Source organism: Quercus suber, unplaced genomic scaffold (genome assembly GCF_002906115.3).
Source record: "Quercus suber isolate HL8 unplaced genomic scaffold, Cork oak 2.0 scaffold_179, whole genome shotgun sequence".
Classification (NCBI taxonomy): Eukaryota; Viridiplantae; Streptophyta; class Magnoliopsida; order Fagales; family Fagaceae; genus Quercus; species Quercus suber.
In genome coordinates this window covers 743,177-751,407 of record NW_027069638.1, presented here as the reverse complement: position 1 = coordinate 751,407, position 8,231 = coordinate 743,177, and the positions used below count along the sequence as shown (strand labels likewise).

The following is an 8,231-nucleotide window of genomic DNA, read 5'->3' as shown; positions in this document are numbered from 1 at the left end:
GGGGGCCTAAGGGCCCGGGCCCAAAAAAAAAAATTAGTAGGTAAAATTTTTCAAAAAAAAAAAACTTGGACCCACTTATCAAAATGACTTGGGCCCCCCTATCCCAACTAGCCAGCCCAGTCAAGAGCCCATGTAAGTCTTAAAAAAATGCAAACCTAGCAAAAGGAACAAACGGAACAAGCAAAAACAAAGGAAAAAAAAAAATAGAGGCGAGACAGACACCACGCGAGAGAGACCCACACCGCCACTCATGCCTCACGCCGCCACCGATTCCTGTCGCATACCCAAACGGGGAAACGGCCACACCGACGCCGCCACCGTCAGTTGCTCAATCTGCCCAGCCCAGCTCAATCTGACAAGTGATAGGAAAAAAAAAATGATAAAGTTAGGAAAAGTTTACGTAGTGTCAGAAGTGGGATTGGGTAGGGAAAACAATTTTTTGACGGACTCTTTGATGTTATACATTGAAAATGATATAGTTTTGACATTTAGTTTAGATTTAATCATAGATGATTTTGAAGATTTGAAAAAACGTCGAGTTCCCTTTTCATAGATGATTGTATTAAGAAATAATAGTGATTCATGTTTTTTATTTTTGTTAGTAGATAATGGTATCTTAATATATTAAAAAACAATGATTTTTTGGTATTTGTCTTGGTTGATAGTTTAATAATATTATATGGATGCGTATTTGAAATTTTTTTTTCGCTTATCTCCAGCCCCCCAACTTGAAATCTTAGATCCGTCCCTGCCCGAGGAATCTGTAAATAAAAATTGATTTATGTACCTCTGCTTTTCAGTTTTCAAAATAACCTCTGGTGCACTCAACATCACAAGTGAGGTAAACGCCGATATCTATGCATGGCTGCATGGGGTACTGTGTATAAGTCTTGCATGGTGGGCTTTCATGCATCACCACTACCAGATAGTTGCAAGGGAATAACCAAAGCAAACTACTTCTCATCTACGATCACATAGATACAGATCTATTTGGCAGATTTGAGACCAAGAGAATCCTCCTCCTAGCTCATTTCTTACTCCGATTATTCTATCCAAGTGCTCAAAAATCTTTGGCAGTACTTATGGTGGAGTCTTCAACAACATTTCACAATGTCCCATTAAGGTCAACTCAAACTAACATAATATACACATGCCACCTGTGGGATCAAGTAGGGTGATCAAGTGTATTTCTTGTATATACATGTAATCCGGCCTTATGATGCAACTCTGTTAAATATGTTTTCGAAGTCTTGTAACCCTTGTATCATCTAAATTTTGCTTATAATTATTAGTGATTATTTGTTATCAGCGTGTAATCTCTCTTATCAACGTGTAATCTCTATAGTGTAAGAGGCACATTGAATTTATTATTCTTCAGTTTCTTAAGCATCATTGAATTTGAATGGTGTCTCTTTTTTCGTTGGTGTGTGTGTGTATCAAATTCAATGATGCTTAAGAAGCTGCTTTGGCAGCTCCTAAGTAAAGGAGCATAAAGTGGTTTAACCCAACAGAAGGCACTATTAAAGGGATATTGGTTTTCACTCTATCGAAAAGAGTGGAAACCAATATCCTTGTCCAAGCTAAAGCCGAAGCAATCAACTGGGGCAATCCACTTGTACTGTTCAAAGGATTGTGACTGTGTGCGAATTTAATCCTGCTTCATGAAGATTGCCGTGCTCAATGCTGAGATAGGATTCAGATTCTCTAGATTTCCTAAGGTACGCTATCAAGTAGATTTCATTAAATCCTAACCACTCTTTAATGATTTAATAGTCAAGATTCTGTCATATCAGCATTGTAGGGACTCAAATTGAATTGGACCCAGAGTATGCATGGGTTTTCAGCCCAACAAGCCCAAACAATAAATTTTTAGAGCATGGGTACAAGAACTAGTTCTGTTCGACAGGAAAGGTTATATTCGCTGATTAATAAGAGATATGTGAGGCTGATCGTCTGAAAAAAATTCTCCTCGGCTAGGTTTTAGTGAGCCTCTCTTATCCTGGAATCTTTTTTTTCCTTTCTTTTTCCTCCCTCCCTCTAATATCATCCGTTTCCATGTTATATACTCCGTTCTTTTCTCCATTTCCATCGTACACGTGTAGTTCTCATCTTGGGAACTCCTTTCTGTCCCATCCAGCACCTACCGGAACCTTTGCTCAGTGGCCATAAAGCTGCTTAGTTACTGTTCAGGTATCACCTCCACATTAATGCGGCCAGAGGGTTAGCTGGAAAGCATTTAATGTGGAGGTGATAGCCTTGGAAGATATTTGCTACCTTCCCCGACTCCTCCTTAGGTTTATACTCAATTTCCAGTTCAGATATAACTTTGCAGAGTCTCCTAAATAAAATGAAAGTTACGTTCACTTCGGACTTTGATGTCCTCGGACGTGTGTCATGCCACTATACACGATATCCATCCCTTTCTCCTATATTATCCCCTCAATAATTCTTTTACACTATCCTCGGATAACTAAGCATCCTTGGATTGGGCCGTTGGGCCCTGAGCCCACTTCTGAGAATTCCTATACCCTTTTAAATAACAGGCCCCACAAGCATTTCACTAACAACATTCTTAATTGTTTTGTTTGCAATATTATTTTATTATTTTAAGAATATTGTTAGTGGAATGCTGGCATTGTAGAATCTTGACCATTAAATCATTAAAGAGTTGTTAGAATTTAAGGAAATCTACTGGTAGAGTTCCCTAAAAAATCTATAGGATCTGAATCCGCTAAAATCAAAGGTTTCAACTGTATTTCAAGTAATGGGATTTCAATTTTCTAGAGCCAAAACTCTTTTAATGATTATAAAGAACCATCTTATAGACAAATTAAAGACAAGTTAAGAATTTTGAACGTGTTTGAAACTTTTTAATTCTTAAGCCCTATTTTGCCACTCTTATTTCTACTTTCTCTTTTTGCTGAGTCACTCCTATATCTACTTGCTTGTTTACTTAAAGTAAATAAAAATTAAAAATACAACTATATTTTAACAAATAAGAGAAAGATAGATGCCATGAGTTTATAATTTCATTTATTCTTAATATTTTTAACAAAAACATTCAATTTCCAGTTCAGATATAACTTTGCAGAGTCTCCTAAATAAAATGAAAGTTACGTTCACTTCGGACTTTGATGTCCTCGGACGTGTGTCATGCCACTATACACGATATCCATCCCTTTCTCCTATATTATCCCCTCAATAATTCTTTTACACTATCCTCGGATAACTAAGCATCCTTGGATTGGGCCGTTGGGCCCTGAGCCCACTTCTGAGAATTCCTATACCCTTTTAAATAACAGGCCCCACAAGCATTTCACTAACAACATTCTTAATTGTTTTGTTTGCAATATTATTTTATTATTTTAAGAATATTGTTAGTGGAATGCTGGCATTGTAGAATCTTGACCATTAAATCATTAAAGAGTTGTTAGAATTTAAGGAAATCTACTGGTAGAGTTCCCTAAAAAATCTATAGGATCTGAATCCGCTAAAATCAAAGGTTTCAACTGTATTTCAAGTAATGGGATTTCAATTTTCTAGAGCCAAAACTCTTTTAATGATTATAAAGAACCATCTTATAGACAAATTAAAGACAAGTTAAGAATTTTGAACGTGTTTGAAACTTTTTAATTCTTAAGCCCTATTTTGCCACTCTTATTTCTACTTTCTCTTTTTGCTGAGTCACTCCTATATCTACTTGCTTGTTTACTTAAAGTAAATAAAAATTAAAAATACAACTATATTTTAACAAATAAGAGAAAGATAGATGCCATGAGTTTATAATTTCATTTATTCTTAATATTTTTAACAAAAACATATATATATCCACATACACAAAGATTTTGAAATACTACAAATCATTTAAATAAACTTTACAATTAATTTATCATACTTTTGAGTGTAGTTTTTTTGTATAATTCCGAATTAGAACCCCTTTTTTTTTTTTTTTAGGAACATCCCAACTCAGGGAGAACAAATTTATTACGGAGATAAGTCTTTTACAACATATTCGGAATTAGAACTTAGAAAGCACACCATTCTCCCCTATGTGTGTCTGTTTCTATTAACGCAAGAAAAAATCACAGATAATTCAAACCAAAAAATACACTTCATTAGTCTCTTAAATTCTTAATACGTGGGAAAAAAAATGCAATGAAGACTTCTTTTTTATTTTTCATTTTTAAATTTTATGTTATGAATGAAAAGTAAAATTCCAAAACGTTCCTTACATAGTTGACCTCACCTACTTAGCCGCTCCACAAACTCATCCAAATCTTTATCCGAGCTCCCTCCTTTGATCGCACCCAATGACGCATCACTGAGCCCTTTGACTCGCACTCTCTCCGGTATTGTTGCACTCACCGACTCCACCAATAGGCGAGATAACTCACTAGACTCAGGAATGTTCTCTACGCTCTCACCAGCTCGAATTCCCACACCTTGTTCATCAACCAGTAGTTTTGCATTCGCGAACTGCTCCGCGCCCATTGGCCACGTCAACATCACCACCCCAGCAGTGATCCCTTCCAACACCGAGTTCCACCCACAGTGAGTCAAGAACGCACCCACGGCTCGGTGCCTCAGTATAGCCACTTGTGGGGCCCATCCTTTAATCACCAAACCCCTACCCTCCACACGATCTTCAAACCCATCAGGAATCACACCAAGATCATCATCAGAACCCACGTGTCGATCATCCGAGCCCCTCACACAAAAAATAAACTGGACTTCACTTTGGTCCAAAGCAGAAACCAACACATCCATTTGTTTAGTATTCAACGTTGTACGACTCCCGAAGCAAACATAAACAACGGAACTGTCAGGTCGCGAATCTAGCCATGTCATCACTTGTTCACATGGGATTGAGCTGGACCCACCTCTGTTAGAGGACCCAATCACATCATCTTCCGGAGGCAGTAACGGGCCCACAGACCAGACTCGATCGTGCCCGAGTTCGGTACTCAAATGCTCCAAGTAAACTCGCTCCAACTCAGTGAACGAGTTGACAACCAAACCCCAGCTAGCGATATTATCGAGCATGTTGTTTTTGTTGAATTCCCAATCTGGGTCTCCTTCCTTACTATTTTTATACCCATGAGGGAGTTGCCACCAAGGGTAAACTGGGGAATTCGGGATTCTAGGAAACAAGACCTGAAAATTAATATCTTCAGGATCTTCATTTTTGGGTAAGTCACGCCATAGTGAGAAAAGAACTGACAAGCCAGAAGCACCGGAGGGAGAGAAGATGACACATGGCAAGCCGAGTTGTTTAGCGAGGTGGTGGGTCCAGCCGAGGAAGAAATCGGAGATAATAGCTATAGGGGGAGAGAGGTGAGAATGGAACCAGTTGAGGAGAAGTGGGTAGTGAAGGTCACGCCTGGCTCGGTCCTTGGCCATGCGACTTTTCCATGAGGGAGTGGGACGTTCAGGAGCTGGGAGAACTAAGGGGTGGAGTGAAGAAGGGTGGAGAGATAGGAGGGGTTGGAGCAAAGGGAGGTTGGTGGGGAGGACTACAACGGTGACGGTGTGGCCACGGCGGAGTAATCGGTGGGTGAGGTCGAGGAGCGGTATGATGTGGCCTGAGGCTGGGTAGGTGTAAACAAGGATGTGTGCACCGGTGGCGGTGGTGGCGGTGGACATGGCTGACAAGCTTTAGACTTTGGATGACTTTTTTTAGAACACTATTTGGCTTTTGAGTTTGAGTATTTGAATTTGTTTATGTCTGTGTGGGCAAATCTAATCCGTAGGTGAATAGTGAATTTGAATTCGCCATGCCTGACGATAGCGTAGGTTTGTACTCCAAGTAAAATTATTTTAAGAAGTATTTAAAAAAAAAAAATGAAAGCGTCTGACTTTCTTAACAAATTTTTTTAATTTCTTATAAAAAATTTTAATATATATTCTAAGAGGATTCACATCAGCTCTTATATAAATATGTAAAATACACACTGATGGGACTGACGAAGTCAAACATAGACGAGGTAATTTGGACCAACGAGACAAGCCTGCATTGACGAGTATCCACTTCACTGACGAAGTTAAACATCTCATTCAATACCATGAACGGTTACAAAACCAGTTGTACAGACCGTTGGGATAAAATTAAAGCAACATGATGAGGCCAGAAAACGTTACCCAGAGGGATATTAAGAACCACCATAATTACCCAACGGTTAGAGGTTACAACAACATATATAAAGCCCTCACATGCCCAAGAAAAAGGTATGTGCACATTGAGATAGCTACTGTAAAATTTCTCGGATACACTACATTGCTCTTTCTTAAATAATTTTCAATACTGACTTTGGCATCGGAGACGTTGTGGCAGGCACCACACCGGTGACCACATTCGAGGGTGCATACTTGCAGGAGGCCGGAGATCATTTCTGTCTACACGCATTGGCTGACGAATTCACACTTCATTAGTTTGGCGTCGTCTGTGGGAAACGTCATTTTCATGTTCAATACAGGAAAATAGTCTCGCATGGAGTCTAATCCGGATTCCGCAGCCTTAGCTCAACAAGTTCAAACCCTCGCAGCCACCGTTGAAGAACTGACCAGACAAAATCAGGAGCTGAAACTACGACTTCAACAAGAAGAGAATCGATCTAAAGGGAACCAAAACGACGAGGGAGACAGCCACAAACGAAGTGACCATCAAAGGCCCGCTACTCCAACCGAGCATAACTCGGACCTTCTCCAGGAGATGAGGTGGGAGATGGATGAACTCAGAAATGCCATCAAGGAGAAAACAAATCGAAGTGTAGATCGAATGGTTAGGGAACCAGATTCGCCGTTCACCCCAGCAGTACTTAAGTGCCTAGTACCGTCGAAATTTCAGCTGCCCCAACTTGAACCATTCGATGGGCTAAAGGACCCTCAGGATCATCTGAATACTTTTAAGACGACCCTAGGGCTCCAGCAGCTCCCAGACGAGATACTGTGTCGCTTCTTCCCCACCACCCTCAAAAGAGCTGCAAGGGAATGGTTCACGAAGCTGCCAACATCGTCTATAGACAACTTCGAGCAGTTGAGCAATGCCTTCTTGCGTCACTTCATTGGAGGACAGCGTCCTAAGAGAACCGCGGATCATTTACTTACCATCATGCAGGGAGAAAAGGAAACTCTGAGGTCATACGTGAAACGCTTTACTCGCGAAACACTGGAAGTGGACGATGCAGACGATAAGGTGCAACTAACGACCTTCAAGGCAAGGTTGAGATCTAGAGAGCTCATTTCGTCACTCGTAAAGAATCCCCCAAAAACGATGGCCGTAATGCTCCTAAAAGCACAGAAGTACATGAACGCCGAAGACGCATTAGCCGCCATCAGGGATGGAGGGAGACCAAGAGAAAAAAGAAAGGAAAGATGACGACCGTAGAGGGCAAAAGCGGGAGCGCCCAAATCGTCAGACCAGTGACAGAATCAGAAGGAAGGATGATAAAGGACCGCAAGCGGTAAAATTTACCCTTCTCGTTATGCCAGTCAATAAAATCTTAATGGAGATTAAGGACGAGCACTACCTTAAGTGGCCGCAACCATTACACTCATCCCCTAACGTCCGTGATAAAAATAAATACTGCCGATTTCACAAGGACCACAGCCATTACACTGAAGATTGTCGAGACCTCAAAGAACAGATTAAGGAGTTAATACAGAAAGGAAAGCTACAGAAGTTTGTCAAGAAAGGGGAACACAGTAGATTCTGAGATAGAAACAAGGGTCAGCGCGAGTCCACCTCCGGGGCAAATAACCGTCAGTACCAACCCCCTCAAAATATGATAGGGGAAATATAGACGATAGCAGGAAGACCCATGGCAGGTGGGTCATTCAAGTCCCTTAAGAAAGCACATCAACGACAGGTGAACAGTGTCCATATGACACCCCCGTTGAAACAGAGACGAATCGATCAAGACATGATTTTCAATGAAGGAGATGTTAGGGGAGTGAAACAACCTCACAATGACCCCTTGCTCATAGCACTTACAATAGAAGGGTTCAACACAAAGAGGATCCTCGTGGACAATGGAAGCTCTGCTGACATCATTTACTTCCCTGCGTTCCAACAGCTGAAACTGGATCCAAAAAGATTGCGTCCATTTGACTCCCCCCTTGTCAGCTTCAGTGGAGATAGGGTAAACCCCAAGGGCATAGTGACGTTGACGGTGACAGTGGAAACCCACCCGAAGCAGTTGACCTGTGATCTGGACTTCTTGGTGGTGGATTGT

At 40.8% G+C, this 8,231-nt stretch overlaps 1 protein-coding gene across 1 annotated transcript; it reads right to left on the bottom strand.

Moving 5' to 3' along the window:
- Positions 1-4,089: 4,089 nt before the first annotated feature.
- Positions 4,090-5,812, bottom strand: LOC136069607 (UDP-glycosyltransferase 89B2-like). Its single transcript, XM_065778314.1, has one exon. The coding sequence runs from the start codon at positions 5,641-5,643 to the stop codon at positions 4,243-4,245; it is 1,401 nt and encodes a 466-aa protein (XP_065634386.1). The 5' UTR covers positions 5,644-5,812; the 3' UTR covers positions 4,090-4,242.
- Between the last annotated feature and the right edge of the window lie 2,419 nt (positions 5,813-8,231).

Bases quoted from the DNA above. Each gene is read 5' to 3' on its own strand.
- LOC136069607 (XM_065778314.1), bottom strand. From the start codon at position 5,643: ATGTCCACCGCCACCACCGCCACCGGTGCACACATCCTTGTTTACACC.